We start from the raw sequence: 25,287 nt of genomic DNA on the forward strand, positions 1-25,287 counted from the left end.
CAAGCAAGAGAAAAGGAGACCAGTTATTCCTGACAAAAGCCTACACAAGTATAATGACAAGTATGGAAGGCTATTAATTTCAGAGCTATTGAGAAAGCAGGCTTTTTAGAACAAGAAAGGCAGAGAGAAATGAGCTGATGATTTCTGAATTAAGCCACTGAATGGAGATCCACTGAGCTAGAGGAGCCAGATTTCATTAATACTTCTCCTTGTGAGCACCTCTGAATCTGCAGCAAAGCTTTAAATGGCTACATAGGACTCAAATTAAATGCTTCCACCTACAATTCCACAGATGTTAATTTCTTTAACAAATTCATTAAATTACTCAAAGGAAGAGATGCAGATATTGGTTCTCAAAGCATAAAGATGCAAAGAATGACAACAAAAAACATCTAACCAGTTTTCACACCCCTGAGATTGTTTAATGCAGAGGATCATTGCTAAAAATCAATACCACCAAGGAAAGTCAGGGCCCAAATTTATTAAGCTGTTTACTAAACTGTGCTATTTTTCCCTGGTATGGGGATATGGGGATTGAATCGAAGACCTTTGCACTGACCTACATCCATATGTTTTTCTCTGTTTTTGAGATTAGAATTTGCTAAGTTGCTCAGGACTCACTAAATTGCTTAGGCTAAGTTACAATATTGCCAGCATCTAGAAAGGCAATGGTCAAAATCCTCCTGGCCTTCCAGAGTGCTGGGATTACAAGAATGTGTCACTATGCCTGGCTCTACCAAGCATTCTTAATCCCTCAAAACAGGGTTTTGAGTTTATTTTTTCTGACAAAGCTATTCTTTTATAAATCCATTTTATATTGAAGGAAACAATATCTGACACATATTTTAAGACCTGGAAGAGAAAATAAATGGGTGAAAAATTAGTATTACACATTGTTCCTCACTGAACAGAAAACTACTATTTCTACTTCTACCCTGATGCCATACCTTACTCTAAGTACAGTGAATGAGCCGTCCTTCATTCCAAGTGCAAGGTGGATTCCATCTACATTCACAGCTGCACAACGAATTGCTTCTTCCATATTACACCTCGCTATTAATGCATGATCTACTAGGCTCCAAATTCTGTAAAATTTAATTTAAAAAATGAACTAACATATACTTTAAAAATAATGACTATGAAAGGTTTTAGTTCGAATAATAATCACATTTCAAGTAAGATAAATCAAGATATTTTAATTTTTTCTGGCAAGGAATTACCACTTATGAAAATAGACATATTGTTCATGCTTCTATCGACAAAGGTATTTTAAAAAATAATACAATGACATTTATTTGTTCCAATTATCCATTTTAGATGATCTCTACCCTGACCAAAGGATGGCTACACAGATGGATATATACACATACATATATAAAAAATTACACATATATGGTCTTTTAAATTTAAAGGTATTCAAATTCAGAATCTGATCCAGCCTACAGGGATACAAATCAACAATGAAAAGGATTAGAAAAGATGTGCTGTTTGAAAAATGAGGTTTATACTTTCAAGTAATACAGAGAAAAAGACAAAAATACTAATGAAAATAAGTTAATATTTTTTAAAAGTTAACAAAACCTCACTTTAAAACATGTGGAATATAGCTGAAATAGTACTTGAGGTGACAATTTAGGGATATGAATATCAATATCACACTGCTCCATCAAATGTAGCAAAATTTTATTTTTATTATCAGTACATATCCATCATGTTAAAAAAGGTGGAAAAAGAGAAAAGTGAATGTTAAATATTGCATTTTAAAAGTACCAGGGCAATGTAGATCACACAGTTAAATGGCAAAATATTATTTACTAAGTTTGTGAATGGGTCATATATTAGCCAAGCAAAGCAAGCTGTTCACTCGTGACTAGTTAAGTAGGTTACTAATTCCTCTCCCTCTTGGAATACTGCAGAAGAGGTGTGCAAAGAAAGCAGACTTGTTTAAGAGTTTAACAGTTGTTCAGAGATTTAAGAATACTGGGGGCAAGATCAATAATTAACTTAAAAACAAGGCAAATAATTCTGAGTGGTTTTCCTTGAAATTGGGAGAGTTCAGAAAATACAATAGTGCTAAGTTGTTTAGTTGAGGAGTCAAGGCCAAGTTTGATATGACTAAAGAATTAGCAACTGGGCTGGGGATTTGGCTCAGTGGCACTGTGCCTGCCTCACAAGCACAAGGTTCTGAGTTCAATCCCCAGTATGTGGGTGGGAAGCGGGGGAGGTTTAGCATCTATGAATAGTCTGCATAAACACTACAGGTAAGATTATTTTCAAAAACAATGAGAAAACACCAATTGAATACAACCTAAACTAGAATTTGCTAAGATATATTACAATTAATAGCAGCAAAAATACATGTATAACATGGCCTAAATTTATGAACAATTAAAAAATGTAAGGTATAAAGTTTAAGGCTATTCACTGTATTATTCTTTAGTAGATACTTAAAATTAACTTTTCATGTGAAAAAGGTAAATTCATCTGCACGTATGGGTTTTACTATTTGTTAATTTTTCTCAGAAACAGAATTTAAAAATCCTGAAGGGCTGGGGCTTTGGCTCAGGGGTTCCACTGCCTTGCAAGTGCAAGGGGCTGAGTTTTATCCCGATACCAAAAAACAAAACAAAACAAAACAAAAAACCTCAATTACCCTACCACACAGCAGTTTAATGGCTCAGCCTTGGTAATGTAACAAGGGTACCTTTAAACCTGGTAATTTATAGAAGCATCCACTGTCTGGGCTTTCCTTGCTTCACCACAGTTTCTCTTTGTTCACTTATCTTTGTTAATTTGTATAACTGAACCTGGTCTTATGGGACCCGAGAATCAAGCTATGGCCAGAGTTCCTAGTAAGAGTAAATTTTTGTTTGTTTTTTTTTAAATATCAGAGCCCAAACTGAAATTTTTCTAAACTAGAAGAACTGCTCTCAAGCATTATTATTAAGCACTGAGCTGGTTTAGAAATTAGACTTGATATATACTTAATAAATTCAATAAAAATTATAAGGCAAAAGCAGCACTTGAAATGTGAAATTTACACTGCACTAAAGGCATCTGGACAATTAATACTATGTGACTAACAATATCAACTTTAAAATACAAAATGAGATTCCATGTTTGCACAAATCTTCTGCAGCAGATTATTTTTGGAGCTTATCTTTAATTCTGGCAGTGTATGTGGGACTACCTTCTTTGGTAGGCACTGGTTCTTGTTTCTTTGTCCTTTGTGCCTCAAGAGGAAGCATAAACAAAGCTCAAATTGACCTCAGAGAAAAGTGGTTTTGGTCCACTGATGCTTCAAAATTCCTATTTTATTTTATAAATTGGCTGGACAGATCCTTACTATCTTGCCAGTTATTTGAGGCTTTTAAGGTAATTCACATTTTCACCATTATCTTTAGTTGTTTTCATTGGAAGAGTTCTTTTCAAAGAAATTACCACCAGTAAGAGAAACAGAAGTTTGAACAATGATTTTTTAAAGGATCAATTGCCCTTTCAGCAGCTATGCAGCAGCTCGTACCAGTAGTTGTACAATGAATGAAAGCAACTGTAAAACAGTTTCTAGCAAAGCACATGGATAAAGGGTGGCCCCTACAACAAATTTCCATATAGACACAAAGCTATGACATCTCCCATTCCTGTAAAATAGAACTGGCATAATGACATAAAGGGCATGACTGATTAGCATACTAACACATTAGAGGTTATCTGGAAATAATTAGGCTGGATCTCCTCTTCACTCCTTTTACCGAATAAAGGAAACTTCATAGAGTTAAACACAAAAAATAAAACTACTAATATACTGGAAGAGTATACAGGCTGAGCATCTCTAATCCAAAAACCTAAAATCTGAAATGCTCCAAAATCTTAAATTTTTGAGCACCTACATGATACAAGTGGAATTTCCACATTTGATCTCAAGTAATGGATTACAGTCAAAATGCATGTGCAGTAAAAATATTGTATATAATTACTTTCAGAATACATGTATAAGGTGTATATAAAACATAAATGAATTTTGTGTTTAGAAATCCAAATATTTCACTATATACATGCAAATATTCCAATATTCTCAGTAGGAGCAATGGTGCCCTCAAAAGTACACATGAGTTACAGGAGTAAAAAAAAATCTTAACTATTACATTGTGTTCCTCTAAAGGGCTACAATATAAAAACAGATAATCAATTATCTGCAGTATTAAAAAGTTCACAAAGAAAGGGTGAGATGATGCAAAAAAGTTTTAAGGTCTCACTGGGAACAAAGAAAACAAGGTTGAGAAACACTGATATAGACACTAACCACCAATGATTGCAAATAAAAAAAAGACTATGCATTACATACCATCAAACAGGGAGACCATGTATTATATACCATTATCATAGGCAGCTAAATTATATGGAAATAAATACAGTTATGGTTCCAAATATACAATACAGCTTCCAAAAGTAACCCTGAAGAGCCTTCTGAACTAGAGATAACAAGATGTTATTTTTTATTAACATAGATCTCACTTTAACTTGGTCTTAAACAATCAGGAGAAAAGTATAACCAAAAGATATATAAAAAAATACTGTAATAATAAAGTCTAGCTATAGAAACGGGGCTCTAATCACTGAGTCCTGCTGGCAGTTTTCAGCAACACTTGTACTGACCACTGTTATGGTTGAATGAGGCTAGAAAGCTACAGTGGAAGTTATAAAAACTCAGCGAAAGTCTTTAAATTCCTTAGCTAATATTGTCCTTCAAAACCACAAAACTCTCCATCTTCTTAGAGCAAAAACTGGAGGGGCTTGTGCACTGATAAATGAAATTCATTGTCTCTCATAAATAATTCAAGTAAAAAAAAATCTTAAAAGAAATATAAGACCTATAGAAAACTTCCATCAATAGAGAGGTCTAGGAACCAGCTGGTTACAATTGCTACTCTTGTCCCTTAAGATCAGCATCTAGGGCCAGGGATGTAGCTCAGTGTGTTGCCCTTACCTGGTAAGCTTAAGTTCCTGAGTTTGATTCTCTCAGTACCGGGGGGGGGGTGTCACTGTCTAGATGTGGCTCTTTTCCCAATCTGTCTTTCCATTCCAGTACTCACACTTTAATTTCTTCACAAAGGTTTACTCTTGCCTAGAGGCTGCCAAACTCCAGGTGATCATGCAGATGGAACCAACAATAAATGTGCCAGACTCCTTTCGTCTGCACCTACTAGATGGACCTCCTGAAGAGAGTTAATAACTGATAAACACCAAATGACTTCTTTCCAAGGTCCCTTAGATTAACTCTCTAGAGAAGACTTCTGACTGCAGTTTCCCCTGCAATGACCCTTCTCATATCGAAACAGATCAAAACTATGGCCATTTTCCATAATTGCAGTTAAGGACAGCTCTTCAGAGGGGGAAATATTATAGGCCACTAAGCTAGACAAGAATTAATATATAGGGATTGGGCTCCCAAGGAAATCTGTAGAAAAAGTCATCAGAATTGTGGCTGGGGGTACATCTGATGAAGGCCAAGCCTCAACTAAAGAGGCAATGGCCAGGAATACATGCTTTCCTAAGGGATGAACAGAAACTTGAGATTGTACCTTAATTAGTATCACCCAGTCCATCACACTCAGATATGCATCAGATATCCAGATGGGTAAACAGAACATATGGACCCATCACTTCCCAAATATGTTCCTGTTTTAGAAGTCATAGATAAGCCAAGGTTAATGATGGTAGACACAGGCCTTTGGTAGGTAACCTACTTCCTTATTGGATCAATATTAGCTAAGGGGCTATATAGTACTTGTAATCTTATTGGGTGATTATAGTTTCACCCACATTGTATCTACCTCATGATTTTGCTCTATAAAACATTCTTGGAGAAATAACCTTGGCAGCAACTCATTTAAAGACCCCTCCTGTCACTCAGAAACTCTCAGTGTTTCTTACTCTTAACCTTCATTGTCCCTTGGAATTAATTCTTCAATTGCAGGGGACACAAACTTGGCACATCTGACATCTAGCAGTTTGTGAGTTATAGTTCTCCTATATCACTATTACCACCTATAAAATATCTTTAATAAAAGTTCATAACTGTATCTCACAGACCTCTAGATTTAACTATAAGGTTAAAGGATACAAGGAATGTGTTAAATATACACTGAGCATGCAACTAGCCAAATCTTGAATGTGGAGAACTATATAATGTGAAGTTTCCTTAACAAACTCTAAGATGGAAAAAAAAGGAATGAAAGAATATATAGAATAAAAAAGATTTAAAAGACATAATAATTGCCAAATATGGAATTTATTTGGATCATAATTCTAAGAAAAATAAAAATGGCCTATAAACAGAAAAATTCTTACTATTTTATCAAAGAAATGATATGTGATATAATTATTTTAGTGATATTTAGGTTTATCTTTCAAAGATACAAAATTCTCCAGATGAAATGTTAAAAAAAGATAAATCACTAAGTAGAAAAAATATCCCAATACCAAAGATCAGTTCTCCAAATTTAGTACATTGTAGTCATTTGGAAGAATTGTTAAATTGCTGAATTTCTTGCATTAGGTCATAGGAAAGGCCCAATAATTTGTACTTCTTATAAATTCCTTTGTATTGCTGATGCAGGTCTAAGAAACACTCTTTGAGAACCATTGTACACAAAGGGCTATTTCTTTAATATGTAGACAGACACTATTAGATCTCATTTTAAGTCAGTTAGAGAAAAAGACCAATGAACTAATAAAAAATAGGCAAAGAACTTTCTAGTTACATAAAAGTGAACACAAATGGCCTCTAAATATACGAAAACATACTTAATATCCTCCAATAGGTGAGAAATATATAGCTTCAAAAATTAAGAAAATATCATTTTTTACTTTTTTGGGCAATAATTAGGGCTGGCAAGGGTTTGGGAAAACAGGCACTGTCATATATTGATAGGTGTGTAAATTTTTGCTGTTCTTTGTATGGTGTTTATGTACCAACTTAAAAATGTATATATCCTCTAAATACTACTAAGAATTTATCATAGAGATATTCATATTTACACATGTACAAAATGATATAAGTACAATGATTACAATGATATTCATTTCAAACACGATTAAGTACACAAAATGGAAGAAACTAAACTTCTATAAGAAATGTTTATTTGAATAAACTGCAATATGTCTACACAGCTGATAAAAAGGTAAAGGTAGCTCTGCATATTCCAATATGGAAAAAACTATATTTTTTAGAGAAAAAGTGTTATTAACTCTAGTAATTGCAAGTACCTATTATGTTCATTTGATATACTATAAGCTACAAACTTTAAATCTAAGTATTTTTCAGCTTTTTTATCTAAAGACAAATTCAAATCTTTGTAATTTACTTACCTGACTGATCGATCATCACTTCCTGTCACAGCCAAAGGTTTATTAGGATGGACAGCAAGTGCCCAAAGTTCACCTTCACAATGTCCTTGCATAATTAGAAAAGGTTTATTTCTTTCATGTACCACAATTTCAAAAATTTCACTATCCTGTGTTCCAACTAAAATGTGGTCACCTTGCCAACAAACACTTCTCACAGACAGACCTAGTAAAAAATGTATTTAATGTCAATAATTATATTAAAAATCAATGCTATAATAATATAATGCAGTCTTAATTAAAAATTAATTTTTATACCTTTAATACCGTGGATGTATGACAGAAGAAATATGCAAGTCCTTATTCCATAGTCTCACTTTCTTCAATTTTCCATGTTGTTTTCTACATGGAATATTTCTTTTTATAAACCCAATTTCTACCCATCCTTCAAGACATGCACCCTCTTTTTTTTTGTCAGACAACTACAGATAGTCCATGTTTGATACTATTTACAGTCTGTGCTGTTCAATAAATACTTAGGAACTACCTTTATAGAACTGTATTTTTCTTTTGTAATATTTTGACTTTTCACTTGTTCATGTTTCTTTAATCTTCTCATAAACAGATTCAAAAGAGAGAATTTTACTTTTTCTGCATATTTGTAACCTTAGGAAAGCTATTTTTCTCAGTTTTCTCATCTGTAGAATATGGCCAATATAAAAGTTATTATATACTGCACAGTATTTTTGTGGGAATCAAATTTTTAAAAGCATCAAATAAAGAGCAAAGTAGAAAAGAGATAAAAAGGAAGTAGAGAGACATTCAAATATTTCCCCAAAACACAAATTTCCTTGTTTTAAAAATATTTCAACATATATTCTAATTGGTTTCATTTATACTACTACTTTATCTTAGTTCATTGAAAAGAAAGTTTTGTGTTATTACCTGTTTGTTTCTTTCTTATAAAAATCTTTGGGGTTTATGCCTTGTAGTTTGAAGATAACAATATACTGTGTAATAACTGTTGTTATTCTCTTATTAATTGATTATGAAATTTTGTCTTGTTTTTATAAATAAAATTATTTGTAAGCTTTAAAATATAATAATTCTCAACAAAACTAATAAAGAGATAATTATATAATTATCCCAAGGTTATATACCTACCAAGTGACTAAAATACAATTTAAACAAAGACCTGTGAAACGTCCAATTTGAAGCTTATTACATTACTAGCTTAATTTGTAGCTTTACTACATTAGCAAACAATGTTAAATTTTACTGTTAAAAATCCTGTTGTATATTATGTCAATAAAGCTCCCAAAAGAAATTCCCCAACTGCTTACAAATTTGGATGAAAGAAATCAAATCTACACAGATTTAAATCATCCTTAACTAAAGTTCCCCAATCCCCAACATACTTTATTTACAACAGTTTATGTGGTAATTAGTTATGTTTAGCATTCTCACCATCAAAGGTTTTCAAAATCAAAGGTTACTAATGGTTACTATTCCATCTCTCTAGACCTCATTATAACAGGCATTAGATATATAAAAGAATCTTTGTTGTAACAGTAAACCCAAACTCTCTACAGGCAAAAGTCCTCTTCAATGCCTTCAAATTAATGTATACAGTGTAAAGGGTAAATGAAAGTTTTACTTATATTTTTTAAAACATACAGTTCTGTTTATCAAAAGGAAGAAAGAATCCTTGGTATGTTTAGAAATTGCCTGGTAATGAGACATTTCTTTTATTACCTTTGTATCCCTGGTCTGTTTCCCTGAGATCAATCACAGTAATTGGTTTAAAAGTTAAATCCCAAAGACGAATACAGCCATCTCTGCCCCCAGTAGCAAAGCCTTCTTCACAAGCATTCATGCTAAAAATTCCTGCCTAGATGAGGAAACAAAAATAACAATATAAGCGTCTTAAAAACATCTACTATATGAAGCTAGAAACCCAGTGAACAACATTTTGATATGACATAGGAATAAACAAATTTACCAGAAAACACAAAAGAAAATCTAGTAATATATCCTTAGGAGCTATTTTTCCTTGGGAACTTAATGTATAATTAAGGCAGTACTTGATGAGATGATAACTTTAAAATACTCTACATAAAAATGAATTATAGAGGACTAATTTCTAAACATAAAAATAAGTATGTAATAAAAAAGTGAGAACACTTATTTGACTTTGGGTTGTGAGATATTTTTTATGCATGGCATGATAACCACAAGCCATAAAGGAAAAATTTTTTATTTTTAAGATCTCACTAAGAAAGACAACCAAATTAGGAAATATTTGCAATGAGTACAACTGAAAAGGACTAATATACAAACAAATAAAGAAGATGAATTCAACGATATAACCAACCCAACAACCAAAAAGAGCAAAGGATTAAAAAAACAATTAATAGAAAAGTAAGTAAATATGTGAAATTTCACATATAAACAAGAAACAAAATTCACATGAGAAGTTACCATTTTTCACCCAGAAGATATGTAACATCAAGTCACATTACACACTGATATGAGGGAGAAATTACCACTTATATATGCTGATGGTGAAAATGAGAATTGCCACATCTTTTGTGGAAAATAATCTGGTATTTTTAGTCTTCAAGCATTCTGCTTAGAGAAAAATCTTTTATAAATGATACTCTGATATACTCAAAAGATCCTACTGTTAACAATGCAGAAGCTCTGTGCTTTCCAGTTCCCTTCAGGGAACTTGACTCCTACAGAGCTCAAAAAATATTTGAAGGGTTAACAGTAAATTATTCATATTTAGTAATTTATTTGTATGAAAATCTCATAAAGTACAAAAATCCTTTTGCCATTCAATGAGTCAATGTTATTTTTTTTCTAGACCTATACCCGAATTGTTCACTGGTAAATTAGCCTTAAAAACATCAGCTTTATCTTACAGTAGTTAATCTAGAGTACTTTAAGATTGATGTCAACAACATTTTCTTTAACACTTCTCTGAGAAAGACATTGTTAAAGCAATAGTTTTAAGAAGATACTAATTATAATTTAACAAATATCTATGTGTGTAACTGAACAATTTTTCTAATTGAAATATTGCAAGCAAGTTAATCCAGTTAAATACCATTTTTCAAGAAATTGGACTGATTATAAACAGTATGCTATACTGTATTATGCAGTCTGTTCTAAGACAAGAAGATGTTATGGCTTGTGTCTAGATATCCCTTCCAAAGCTTCATGCAGTCATATATTGGACTTTTCAGAGGTGGCTGGTTTTGGGGTGTGTGGTGTTGGGATTAAGTGTATAATGCTGGGATTAAGGGTGTGTGATTCCTAAATTAGTCTGCTGATTGTTTTGGCATACTGGGAATAATGGAAAGGCCTACCTTGGAATATAAGGGACAAAAACAGGGCTGCTGCTGTTGCTTGCTACTTTACTATTTCCCTCCTTTGCTACCTTCTGCCATCCATAAACTGTTTCTCCCCTGAGATAGCCCACTGCAATGCCACCCTACCTTGAAGAAAGCTATGGACCAAAATCTTTACAGACTGTGAGCTACAATAAACATTTTGTGGTGATTAGCTGATTGTCAGCTTGAGTGGAAGCGCCTAGCAGAATTGAGTCAGCATGCATTTGGGCATGGAAGACCCACTTTTGGAGGTTTATTTTCATAACAACATAAAAAGCAAAATGAGAGGGAAAGATTTCAGATGATCTTCCTTAAAGGAGCTTCACTGAGATTGTTTTTCTTCAGAGGAGTTCTGGTGGCTTTTCTTTGAAGAAGTTTGCTGTTTTCTTTCTTCAGGGGAGCTTCAATCTTTGTCCTCATCTTGGATGTTATTTCCTGGTTTCCAGTGCAGATCCCTCAGCCTTCTGGCACAGATACTTCAGCTTCCAGCATGGCCCTTGGGCCTTTCCAGTACAGATCCTTCATTCTCCCATCATGGATCCTTTGGTCTCCTGATATGGACTTGCACAGGATGCTGTTGTGGACTCCAAGCCCTTGACTGTATCCTTTGAGTCTCTGGTGTGCAGACAGGCATTTTACACTCTTCTACATTTGACTCTAGTAAGCATCAACTAATACACCTTTGCTCCTTTAACTTTGGGTGTCAGGTATTTTGTCTCAAGTCATGAGAAAATTAAGATAGAAGGTTAAGTAGTTAGAATCTTAAGTGTTTAAATACACTTACAGTATGGGCTCCTTGAATTGTTCGTATAAGGTTGATTCCCTTCCAGACATATATATCTCCACTGAGTGCACCAGAATATGTTAACTCATCTCGAGCACAGGCTAGGCACAATATTGTCTGAAGGTCACCTGTTTTACCGAAGACACCTCGCTTTGGGGTCAGAGCATTTCCACACAAACTCCAGAACTAAAAAGTATATAGTATAATAATCAAATCACTAAGAATACTTATAAAACATTTCCAATATTCAATACTTTATCAGAACAGCAGACTACAAATTACCTAAGAAATTGCTTTATGATACAATAGCATTTAATGTTCACATCCTCATTCTAAGGTTGTCAAAAGCTATACAACTGCAGGTGAATCACTGGTTTCAATCCTTATCTGTAAGAATAAGGGGGTTGAACTACATTATTTTAAAAATATACTACGCTTTATTTAGATTTCTGAAAAAATCTACTTGAAAAAAGATAAAATGAAGTGAATGAGTTAGCAAGGAAAATGAAGACAAGACACCATGTGCTAATAAGAAGAATGACCAATTCTAATATTTAATCTCTAATGGAAACAGTAAACATGGGGAGGGGAAGACTGTATGTTGCTCTTACTGATATTTTATAAGCTGAGCAATTTCCTTTTGTATTTTAAAATTAATATAGATATTAATTTGGAGTGATTTGTTCACCAATCAGAGAAGATAGAGAAGTCAAACATGAATCTTTGTGACCAGAGTTCTTGCTCTATTATGTGGATTTCAGTAAATTTTTGTAGTTTGCAGAGAGAAATTTGTTTAAATGAGAAGGAGCAGGGACATATACATTAAATAAGTCCTGTTTAAATTAATTAGGTTGAGAGAATAAATTTAATGTTCTTTGCAGTACTGGAGATTGAACTCAGGACCTAGACACTAAACTACATCCCTAGCCCTTTTAAAAAGTTCTGAGACAGCTGGACTCAAATTTGTGATCCTTCTACCTCAGCTTCCCAGAGTATCGGCATTACAGGCATGCACCACCATACCAAGTAAATTAAACTTTGTAGTAAGTAAATTACCATTTAAAATAATATAACTTTAATATTATACACTTGTATTTTAAAACTGTAAGCCTCAAAGAACAAAAATTGCAGCATTTATCAGTTCAAATAATTAGTGCATATTTTAATGAATTAAATTTTATGATTTTTAAAATTAAAAATTCCATAATTTCTGTAAGAATAGCTAGACTTTTCCTTTCAGCAATTTCCAGTTGAAATCTATTTATTTTCTTTTAGGTCAGTGATTCACAAACTTGGTTTCACATTAGAATCACCTGGAAAAATTATAAAATTTCTTGGGCTCCAATTGAGGTGAACCGAGATAAAATCTTTGGGAAATGAGGCCCAGATTTCCAAATGTTTTTGATGTTAAGCAGGAGGTAAGAACTACTCTTCTAAACTGTAAATCAATACTCTCCAATAGAATTTTCAGTGATGATGAAAATTGTGTGTGTGTTCATGCTTTCCAATACAGTTACCGTTAAGATACACTTGAGCATTTGGAATGTGGCTGCCAGTGTGAATTTTTAATTTTATTTAACTTGATATCTATATAGCTTCATTTGGCTAGTGGCTGTTGTGACATACAGATCACCTCTGGGACTTAGCTTCCTCACATATGATGCCTGCAAAAAAGAACTATAATGCTACTCTTTTTTTGAGTCAGGGTCTCACTATGTACTGTAGACTTGAACTCACTATGTAGTGCAGGCTGGCCTCAAACTCAGAATCATCTCCTTGCCTCAATCCCCTCAGTGCTAAGACTATAGGCCTGCAGCACCACACCTGGCCTAACTACTGTGCTACCTGTGTTCCCCCACAAATAAAACCTAACTAGGAAACAATCAGCCTTGAAAACTAGAGATCAAAACTGCCAGCTCCAATAAGGCTGTCCTTGTCATACCTGCCTTACAGAATAGCTACTGATCAAGAAAATAGCCATGACAGGTCTAAGGTAAGGATAGGCTGACTGGGGCTGGCAGTTTTGATCTCTAGTTTTCAAGGCTGATTATTTTCTGGCTAGAATGTAACTCGTAATAAAGATGTACGTTTGTTTAGTTTTAGAAGATGAGCTTTAAAAAACTTGAAAATGGAACTTTTAGCTTTATTTATAAAATAGATCACCAGTAAGATCTCTTTATTCATAATTACCCAATCATTTATTAGGATATCTATATCTATATCTATATGTTAATCATCATCTTGCTCTCAAAGGTAAATAAGACAAAAATATCTATATTCATAGTGTTTACATCATGTACCTTGGAGCCCAGCATTGTGCCTTTGCTACTTAATATTTGCTGAAAAGATAATGATTTAATATTACTGATTCAATGAGCCAACACCAGAATATATAAAAAAAAAGCACTGCAGCATCATTTAAAGATTCACTGATTTGGAAAAAGTTCACATGGTTAAATAACTCATTCAAGTTAAATACATAATAAGTGCCAGAGCCACCTCTGTCCATGCTGCTTCTACATACTATTTTAGCTCTGCAAATGAAAAGCCTTTTATTTGGTTACTGAATATTACCTTATCCTTTTAAGTGAAATGTGAAGAAACAAGATGAACAAAAGGAATTACAAAATGAATCATATTTCACTAGACTATAAATTCCTTTGAGAGTGGTTCATTAATTCCTATTCTATAGTGGTTCCTATTAATTCCTATTCTTATCCTTTACAATGTTTCAAAGTAACTACATAATAAATATTTGTTAGACTTAACATGCATACATTAAAAAGCTGACATTTAAAAAATACCATCAGGTTTCTAAAACTGCCCTAAATTGTTAATAGTGTAATGTATACTTAGTACCAGAAAATGAAACAAGATTATTATAAAACAAAACCCTTCTAGTACCTTAATATGTTTTACACCACAGCTGACAAGTTTATTTGGCTGGTACAAATCCCAAGATATATCAAATATCTGTAAACAAATTGGATTCATGGTTAAAATTTATTTCCATAATCATTTAAAAGTCCTGTCCAAAAGATCAAATGCCCCAAATCCCTCTAGCAACTATAGCAATCTCAATAATCAGAACCTCACATTTCAAAATCTTATAAGAAATAAAATAAAGACTAATAACTTTTTCTTAGTTACCATGAACTTAATAAAACAACCAGCAGATGAAATATTTAACACTTCTATTCATTTGTTGTTGCTGTTTTTGAGACAGTCTTGCTATATAGTTCTGTCTGGCCTTGAATTACAATGACAGCTTCCCTAGGGTGGCCTCCACCTCAGTGATTCTCCTACCTCAGCCATTCAAAGTCCTGGGATTACAGGTGTGCACCACCAGACCCACCTAATTTTAAAATAATTTTGTTTACAAATAACAGGAATGGTTGATCAGATCTAGAGTATCAGGCAGATACCTGCATAATTTTTACAGAAGTAAGATTCTAAGTGGAACATAAACTTAACCCTTAGACCTAGAAATAATGAACATTTTTATAGCTTTCTATCACACAGGACTACTTTCATAAGGGAATAGAACATTTTTTCATAGCTTTTTTTTTTCTTACCAATTATGAGCCAAACAAAATAAACTTACACATACATACTTATATTTTGGAGGTCCCAGGCTTGGTTTGTACTAAGATCCCATACATTCTAAATATATACAAACCATTTTATGACAAGCAAAATCTCAGATGAAAGAAAATCATGCAAATACATAATTGAACAATACATGAAATAAAAACTAACATTTAAAAAATAATTCACTTGTTTTGCTACCTGGCAGTCTTCACATTGTCTCCTGGACACTTGTATAATCTAACCTAAAGTATTTATCATGTCTAAAAATTCACAAAGTGACTCTACAGTAATGAAGCATACTTCTTATGATTTAATGTTTAACAATGCATCATAAAATTGATATGAAAAACATGATGCTCATTTAAAATACTCAAAATACTTTGAAAATCTATTAATAATTTTCATAATAATTGGCCTATTTACTAAATTCAAAGTACGAAGGTGTGAAATCCTTTAATCTATGACAGAGTACATGGCTGTCAGCTAAAATGTTCGCCAGAAGTCTCATGTATTCAGAGGCGGTACTTTGAGATGGGGATTGGGTGGGAGATTACTATATTCACTGGGGGAATCACTTGTTGACCTTTTGGCTAAGATCAAGTGTAGTATATTCATCGAGGAATTAATTTGAATTCAAATGTATGTTAAGAGGTGGGGCTCAGCTAGGAGTTGGGTCACGGTGGGTGTGCCTATGGAGAGTGTCTCTCTAGTTCCAGCTCTTCCCTCTTTCTCTGGTTCCTGGGTGCCATGGGTTGAGCAGCTTTCCTCCACCATGCCCTTCTACCATGCCATTTCTGCCTTGGAGCCAGCCAGTGATGGACTAAACCCTTTAAAGCTGTGAGCCAAAATGAACTTCTCTTCTCTTAAATTGTGGGTGCCAGGAACTTTGTCCTAGTAACAGGAAAAATTACTAATAAAAAATTGTCTAATAAAACATACCTAATAGTTTATAATGATCTAAACTGAGTATATGTGTAAGACTAACAGGCTTAAGAGTATGCTGAAAATATACACAAAATTTTCTGTACAACTTATCAATTCATAGATTCTTACAAAGTAGAATCATTGATTATCCTCGATTTTGGTTTGGGTTAGGACTTTACTACATACACTCAACAATTAGACATTTTTAAGAGCTTATAAAATTGTCTTATCTATGTTCACAAAAGTAGTATATTTAATGAAACACTGACCACAAAGTAATCCTTTTATTAATTTCATTAATATTATATAACTTAGAACAAGGAATATATATATTTTATCAAATTCCCAAAGTAAATAATGTTAGGTCTCTAAAAGAGTTATAATATAATATTTCTTTTTCTGAATTGTTGGGGATTGACCCCAGAGCCTTAAGCATACTAAGCAAGTATTCTACCACAGAGCTACATCCCCAGTCCATAGTAACATAAGATATATGCAACATATTAGTGGTAAACTAAACTAAACAGACCCTAGGTACAAACTATTTCATTTTAAAATCAATATCTGAACAATGGATGTTTGCATTTGTCCAAACTCAAACTGTACACACTAAATATGTGTAGTCCTTTATAAGTAAATTACTGTTCAATAAAGATGTTGGGGAAAAACCCCAGAAAATAAGTAGCTTGTACTGAATCACTGGGTTAAAAGTTTTTGTAACACTATAAACACTGAATCATGTTTCTGAGTCTCACAATTCTACAATTTTTAAAATATTTTCTTTTAAGCAGCTTTACTGAGATATAATTCCCATAGTAAATTTACAGATTAAAGTGTACATTAAAGTGGTTCTTAGTATGCTCATAGAATTGTACAGCCATTATTACAATGAGTTTTAGAACATTTCATCACCTTAAAAAGAAACTCTATGCCTATTAACAGTAATTCACACCCCCCATAATTCTATAATTTTTTAAGGTATAAAATTTTCATATGGCAATAACAATACAGAAGAGTAAAATTCCCTGAATTTTCCTCTGGCCTTTTCCTGCCCAATATTCATTAGCATTCCCAAAGGAGAATACTTACTCTGTCTGTGTGACCAGGAGCCATAGACAATACTTTTCCCTTTTTCCAGTCCCAAACACAAACTGCATTCTTTGAATCCAGTCCAACAGAAACCAAACGCTGGATTATGTCCAAAAAGTTCAGAAGGGTATAAAAGGAAAACAAATCACACAACAACCAAATTACAAATGGCAAATAAAACCTATTCATGAGTTTTACAAACATAAAACTTATATATGTGTATTTTATAGATCTCATAGAGAAAAGGTAGATGTGTTTTATCTTGTTGAAACTTGTACATAAATACGGTTCCCCCCTAAAAAACAGAAGATTTCTCATAGTAGGATTGATAAAGATCCTAAACATAACTCTTGCCCAAAATTAAAAATACTAAATAAAATGTAATAACATCTTTTTTTTTAAATTGAGTTTATTGGTACATTTTAGGTATACAGTACAGTTACATTCATTATTGGGATCTTGTACCTTTACATGACAGGTCTTGGTTCTCATTTTTGCGCCTTGTCCCTGCCCTCCCTCCACTCCCCTCCTCCCCTCCCAGTTTACAAACACTTTATTTACATTTTTCATTTTCTCATATTTTTTCTTTTCCCTTATTACCTTTCCCCTACCCTTCCTACTTTCCCTACACCTTTAGCCCTTTTCTTCCCATTTCACATTGTTAATTATCTCATTAGGATCTTATGTACTATTACAGTTTTTCACACCAGAGAAACTATTTGGTATTTACATATGTGTGACTTATTTATTTCACTTAGGAGTATATCTTCAATATGTATCCATTTTCCTATGAATGACTCTAATTTCTCACTCTTTATGGCTGAGTAGTATTCCATTTTATAGAAAACCCACCTTTATCCAGTTTCCAACTGATGGGCAAATGGGCTGTTTCCAAGTTTTAGCTATTACAAACTGTGCCACTATAAACATAGGTGCACATACATCACTGTGATATGATTCTTTTAGTACTTTTGGAAAGATACCCAGCAGAGGGATGGCTGGGCCAAATGGAACCTCTAGTCCCAGCTCTTTGAGGTATCTCCATATTGATTTCCACAGTAGTTGCACCAGTCTGCACTCCCACCTACAATGGAGAAGGGTTCTTTTCTCCCACAACCCCGCCAACATTTGTTATTGTGTGATTTCTTGAAAGCAGCCATTCTTTGTGGGGTGAAGTGGAATCTCAGTGTTGTTTTCATCTGCATCTCTCGAATGACCAGCGATGTGGAACATTAAAATGTAAAAACATCTTTTAAAATTTACTGTTAAGCCAGGCGTGGTGGCACATGCCTGCCTGTAATCCCAGCACTCCAGAGGCTGAGGCAGGAGGATCACTGTGAGTTTGAGACCAGCCTGGGCTACATAGTGAGTTCTAGGTCAATTTCAACTACATAGTGAGACCCTGTCTCAAAAAACAAACAAACAAAATTTACTGCTAAAGTGTCATGGACCACCTCTCTGAAATGCCGAGGGGGGAAAGTCAATACAGAACCATGTACCTAGTAAAAATATCTTTTGAAAATGGAGTCAAAGCAATATTGTTCAAATAGATGAAAGCTGAAAAGCCAGGTGCCTCTAGTCCCAGCCACTGTACTTGGCAGACTGAAGCAGGAGCATTACTTGCACCCAGGAGTTTGAGGACAACCTGGGCAACACTGCAAGACTCCACCTCCAGAAAGAAAAGAAAAGGGCCAGGAATTTAGCTCACTGACACTTTGCAAGTGCTAAGTCCTGAGTTCAATCCCTGGTACTGCTACAAAAAAAAAAAAAAAAAAGAAAGAAAGAGATAATAGAATTCATCACTGGCAAACCTGTATATGAAATAAGATATTAAAAGTTTTACCAGGCAGATGGATAACAATGCCAGAACGAAACTTGATTTACACATACAAGTAACAAGCTCTAAATTGTAAATATATAAATAAAACTTTTCTCATTTTAAAATTTCTTCTAAAACTGTTTAAGGCAAAAATAATTGTGATTATGTAGTTTACAAAACATGTACAATTAAAATTGATAATAAAAGCACAACATTCTGGAAAGGAGAAAGGAAACATCAAAATATATTTTTCCATATCCTTTTTAAGTGAAGATCACAAAGTTTTGGATTATAAAATGTCAAGAAATTAAATAAAATTAAAACACAGAATACTGTATGTACTGTGACAATAAAGAATTAAACAAAGTTATCTAGAAAATTCCCAAAATATTTAAAAATTATATTTTAGGTAACTGAAGCACCAAAGAAGGAATCACAGGAAAAATGTGCGGAACAATACAAAATACATTAAAAACTATTGGTTTAGAGCAGGGATCAACATCTACAATTTGCAACTAAATCCTACCTATGTTCTATTTCATAAGTCGAGTTTTACAAGAATACAGCCACATTCCTTTTTGGGTTTTTTTTGCACATTGTCTGTGACTGCTTTCATACTGCAGGGCAGGGATGAGAAGGTACAACAAAGACCATATGGCCCACAAAGCTTAAAATATTTACTATCTGACTTTAGAGTTTGCCAAACTGTGGCTTAGAGCATGATTTGGGGACCAGATTGCCTAGGTTTGAACACCATGTGCCTTACTAGCTGTGTGACACTGGACAGTTATCGAGCCTCTTTGTAGCTTACTTTCTTTACCCATTAAATGGAGACAAAAATACCTCATAGGGATAAAATGAAAATTAACATATATTATACATAAAGGAGTGAGAAGAGTATGTAACATATGGTTAATGTTAAATGTTTGCTATCATCGTTACTGTCAGTTTACCATTGTCATAATTCACTTTAAGAATCCATGTACTTTACCTGTCCAAATGAGAAATGCTATCTAGTAACCAATTAGAACATTTCTGTGAAGTAGACATTATTTAAGCCAAATAGGCAAAATGAACAGTTTACAAGAAAAGATTCAGAATATAGTTTGTCAGCCAGTTGTTATGCTACACAGCTGAAATGATAGTACTTGGGAGGCTGAAGCAGGAGGATCACAAGTTTGAGGCCAGCCTGGGCTACACAGTGAGTTCAAGGCCAGCCCGAAATACATAGCAAGACCCTGTCTCAAAAAACCAACCAACCAACCAAACAAACAAACAAAAAAACCCAAAACAAAAACAATAACTCACCAGAATACAATTTATGATTTTCAAGAATATGAGATGAGATTTATTCTTCTTGAGGTTCTAGTATTTAGGAACCAAAGAGTATGAACTAGTACCTACCTAGAACAAAGATATTGACCTCTTGCTAAAGCATAGAGCGTAGATTAAATATTTTACAAGACAGATATAAAGGGAGGAGTAGTCCTTTCTATTGATGCCTCTTCTTTCTGCCTCAGCTCATTTTGTACACACAGCAAAATTTTAAAACTCCATGAATACAAGCATATACAGTATAGGCCCTGGGTTCAATCCCTAGCACAAAAACAAAAACAAAACAACACTTCAAAGTATCCATCTCTGTAGAGGGTACTTATCTGTAGCCTTGACAAATAACATAACATGGCCAAAATCAATCTCCCTCTAAACATGGGTTAAGCAACAACAAAGAAGGGTAAAAACAACAAAGCAAACATTATTTCCTCTTCTAGCTTTCCATAATTTTTACTTTATCTTCTTCTCTCACACTTAATCTCATCTAGGTAGGTGACAGAGAAGATAAAGTTTTCCAGAAAAAGTAATGCTTAATCTGTATCTTCAAAGATAGAATAAGAGACAGGTAAAAATTAATAGAAAGTACATTTGAGATCAAGGAACTCAGACCTCAATATCCTGTGGCTTTCAAAAAAGGGCCAGTAATTCATTGCACCCGAAGGAAGGAGAGTAGTGTCAGAGAGTAGGACAGGTAGGTTGGGAGCCAGGAGAAAAAACAGGTTTTGGTTTTTTGATAGACAATTAAATTTAAATGTGTAACAGGGACTATCTGTAGGACATTCAAGGGGACTATGCGGAGTTTAGAAAAGCACAGGCCACTGTTAATTGATATGGAAGTTAATATTATGGGTCCAGATAATAATTAAGAGAGAGTAAGTATAGGGGGGGCATCTATAGATTCCTGAAGAACACTGACATGAGACAGAAGGAAAGTGTTTTCAAGATAAGAAGTAACAACCAGAGATGAAGAAAAACCAGGCAAATAAGCCTTTATCTAGCTTCCCAAAGTCCTCCCTAATCCTATTCCCAATCAAAATCTTATTTGTGTCCATTAACTGAATTGGAAGCAACACACCAAATACTCAAATAAGTGTTCTAATATATATTACATGCATTCCATGAGTCCCCGGTAATTGTGAAACAAATTCAAATAAGGACAATTAAACTTTTTAGTATGGATATCCTTGTGATCACAATGTTTATTTTGTAAGAACCATTATAGTGTAACAAAGTAGAATTCCAAATTTTATAGAAGATTCAGGACTTAATAAATACTGGTTAAATCATTCTTAAAACCATTATAAGTTAGCATCTTGCAGAACAATTCAAGAATAATACTATATGTACTCGAGGTACATCTAGATATCAAGAGTTTACTATAAGACCCTAGGAAAAACAGTAACACACTCTCCACCCTGCACTATTTTTGCAAAAATGACACTCTTTATATAAAATCATGTACCAAAAGTCAAAGGTAAACGAGGCATTTATTTTGTACCGGCTTATAATTAATAAAATGAGGTTAAATACTACTTTATCACCTATTAGTTCATTCCATAAATTAGAAGAATTGTAATTCCAACTTAGATCTTGTTATATATGAAGAAAATGTTTTTGTAAATTTTCATATTTTCAGCATAAAGTATCAGTTAAATTTCTCATTCTCTACCCAACTCTCCCATTACTATGAAATTTTAGTCCCTGTTTAATGTGGATTTCTATAAATAGCCTTTTCAGGCCCTAATTGTCCCCAGTACAGCAGAGGCTGCCAATATTAGTACAAAGCCTCTGAGAAAAAAAGGCTCAGCATTATCACAAACTGGGAAAACTCACTGATCAGATAAACCCTAAATGATCACTTACAGTTTCAAATCTAGTAGAAAATACAAAATAATATTTCTAGTTGGTATCCCATAAACAATTTAAAGAAAAAGAAACAGGTATGTTCTCTCAAATACATTTTTCAAATTAAACCATTAATACAATCTCTTAATTTTCAATTGGTAGCAGTTCCTTACAATTTAGCTTTATGTGTACTTAAAATGGGTTAATTCCTTTTGAAATATAAGTAACCACCTCCTAAACTACATGTTTGGAGACAGTAAAGCACTGCTGTTAAAAACATGAGCTTGGGAGTGTGACTGACCTGAATTCCAGCTCTGGCTCCATTTACTGTGTGTAACCTGGGGCAAGTTATTTAACCGCCCTAAGTCTCAGTTTCTTTATCTATAAAATGGAAATAATAATAGTATCTATTTCATAGGGTTGTTAGGAGGCTTAAGTGAGATAATGCAGGCTTAACAAAATGCCTGACATTTAGTACATGCTCCACATATTTTAGGTAATATGTTCTTATAAGTTTAAAATGTTAATATAGTCTCATGAAGACTTGATAATAAAATACATGTACCCAAGATCTTCCTTGTAAACTGCTTAAAATAAGCAAAATTAAAGGCTTTATGGACACAACCCTTCCTTGAACTCCCTAGCAATGCAGTATATTACATTTAATATACTTATAATCAAAATACCTTGAATTTGACAAGACCTAAAATGACAAATGATTTTCTAAAACTACTGTATGTAGATTTTAAAAATAATAGTCTAAATTCCTGTAAACTAGGAAAAAGTGATTATTCTCCTTCCTTTGAAAAGAAAAAGAAATTAGAATATAAGGATAAGAGACTTGAAAGATAACAGCAAAAACAGGACAATTAAGTTTCTATAATTGCTCGTCATTGCTATGTAACAATATTAAACCTAGAAGCTTATTTTCCCCAAATAAGAGATCCAATTAAGTCTTTATAGATCCTTTATCAGAAAGTAATCTCTCATTAGAAAGTCATATGAATCTCTGCTACTCAAAGAAGCTATTCCTCAGAACAATAAATGAAATATATGTTAGTTATCTTTTTTTTTTGGTACCAGGAATTGAACTTGGGTCCTTGTGCTTGTGAGGCAGGTGGTGGTACTGGTTATCTTTTTAAAGGGGATGGAATACACTATAAAGTCTAGATCTACAAAACTAATTGAATGAATTGAAAAGCAAATAACAAATTCTTATAAAAGTTAAAACAATTTTAAAGTCTAATTTTAACATAAAACTTCTATTAGAGCCACAGTTGCAAAATCAAACTTTACACTATTTAAATATGAGTTAAGTATAGCAAGTCCCACAGAAAAGCTCTGGATTAACTTTTTAAAAATCATTGAACAAGGTAGAGAAAAATTTGGAAACGGGTCAGTAAAGTGGTAATTATTATCCTTTGCTTTGAACTTAGATTTTATATAAAATGAACCATAGGAATTGTCTCATTTTCAATAAAAATGTAATTATAGAAGATAACTTTAAAGAAACTGAAACTGAAAATGTATATATCTGTACTTAGAGACAATTTTCCTAAGACAGCTTCTATCGCTCCTATCAAAATACCCTACTTGGAAAAGAGTTACATGTAATAAATTTTTAGTAACAACCAGGTAATATTCCATTGATTCAGAATCTCTTTTACTTTCAAGGTAATAATTAATTTGACTAAGTTCCTGATATGGTGAAATAAAACTTATTTGTTGTTACTGTTCTTATGTAAGTCAACCACCTACTCCACCCACACATCTTCACCCTTGGATGAATAAATATTTTTCATCAAATGCTTAATTTAATATTTAGAATCATTTCTTATAGTACATATTTTAAAAATATTAAGAAAAAGACAAAAGTATCACATACCTGTCCATCTAAGTCGAACGCTAAGCAAGCTATACCATGTGTGTGAACATCCTTTAGAATGGATATCGTCTGCATAGTGTATGAATCCCAAATACAGATATAAGGTTCTTTTCCAACTTGTCCTGTCGCTACCAATACTCGTTCAGGATGCAATGCAAGACTACAAGATAAAGAATAAATAAATAAGTAAATAAGTTTTATAGTATTTAGTATATATGGTACTTATATATCAATGTGAACATTAGACTTTATTTAAACAATTTGGATTTAAAATAAAAATCCCTAATGTATCTGACAAACTAGATAAACTTCTCATAATCCCCACAATATGATATAGGGTAATAAACTAAAAAAAAAAGAATTCTCACATGGAAACAAATTAGTATGGTACTGATGTGCTTTTTTTTTTTTTTTTTTTTTTTTTTTTTTTAGTACAGGGGATCAAACTCAGGACCTTGAGCTTACAAGGCAGGCATGGGTGCCACTGAGCCAAATCTCCAGCCCATGGTACTCATCTGTTTTTAAACTCTCTTTTCCATTTTACATTCCTTCTATTGGATAATATTAGACCAAATCTTAATGTTTACAAATGGCATTCCTATTTTAGCATTAATATGTAAATTATGTATACCATTGTAAGAAGCAGAAAGGTTACCCATAATTCATAGAAAGTAATCTTTAAGGCTTTAAAAAGAAGACATAACAGTTGGTAGCAGTTTATGTACATTAGCAGAAAGCATGGAACAAAAATTAATTTCTATTTGATTCAGGTTTAGAATATCATATTCAGATAAGAAAAAAAATCATTCCTGGAATGAAGGCATAGGAAATGAAAGGAGGACAGTAAAACAAAATCAATGGATTGGATGTAGCAGATAAGGAAAAGTGAAGAGTCTAAGAAGAATCTTGGGTTTCTATCCAGCTTGAGTATTTGAATGGCACAGGACAGTATTCATCAAGTCAGGAAATACTAAACGAGTTTTAGTATTTCAAATTATAGTACCTAGAACTGACTCAGTGAGAACTAAAGAGTGTCCAGGTGTCAGTTTAATAGTTTTAATTTTTATGAGTGCTCATTTATTGTAAATTAATTTGAATGCACTGTTATAGGGGATTTTTATCATGTAGATATAACATATACACAAAGATACCATACATACATACACATATACATAAATACAGATCTTATAGCTTTAGCTTTTATGTTAGAATCTTCCCCCCACTCTGCCCCATACCACAGATCAAACTCAGGACCTTACGCTTTTGAGGC

At 33.3% G+C, this 25,287-nt stretch overlaps 1 protein-coding gene across 2 annotated transcripts in view; it reads right to left on the reverse strand.

The window, feature by feature from the left end:
- The window catches only part of Eml5 (EMAP like 5), a 137,955-nt gene extending 113,782 nt beyond the window's left edge, over nt 1-24,173 (reverse strand). For both annotated transcript variants that reach the window (XM_033766748.1, XM_033766747.1), the window contains exons 1-7: nt 24,018-24,173; nt 17,134-17,232; nt 14,434-14,502; nt 11,530-11,715; nt 9,103-9,238; nt 7,372-7,573; nt 948-1,085 (exon numbers count right to left, since the gene is read on the reverse strand). In XM_033766748.1, coding sequence (XP_033622639.1) covers nt 948-1,085; nt 7,372-7,573; nt 9,103-9,238; nt 11,530-11,715; nt 14,434-14,502; nt 17,134-17,232; nt 24,018-24,092 — 905 coding nt within the window. In that variant the 5' untranslated portion in view covers nt 24,093-24,173. The remainder of the gene's footprint in view (nt 1-947; nt 1,086-7,371; nt 7,574-9,102; nt 9,239-11,529; nt 11,716-14,433; nt 14,503-17,133; nt 17,233-24,017) is intronic.
- Between the last annotated feature and the right edge of the window lie 1,114 nt (nt 24,174-25,287).

The sequence above is a fragment of the Fukomys damarensis genome, unplaced genomic scaffold, assembly GCF_012274545.1.
Source record: "Fukomys damarensis isolate Sample0158 unplaced genomic scaffold, DMR_v1.0_HiC HiC_scaffold_21, whole genome shotgun sequence".
In the NCBI taxonomy this organism is placed as follows: Eukaryota; Metazoa; Chordata; class Mammalia; order Rodentia; family Bathyergidae; genus Fukomys; species Fukomys damarensis.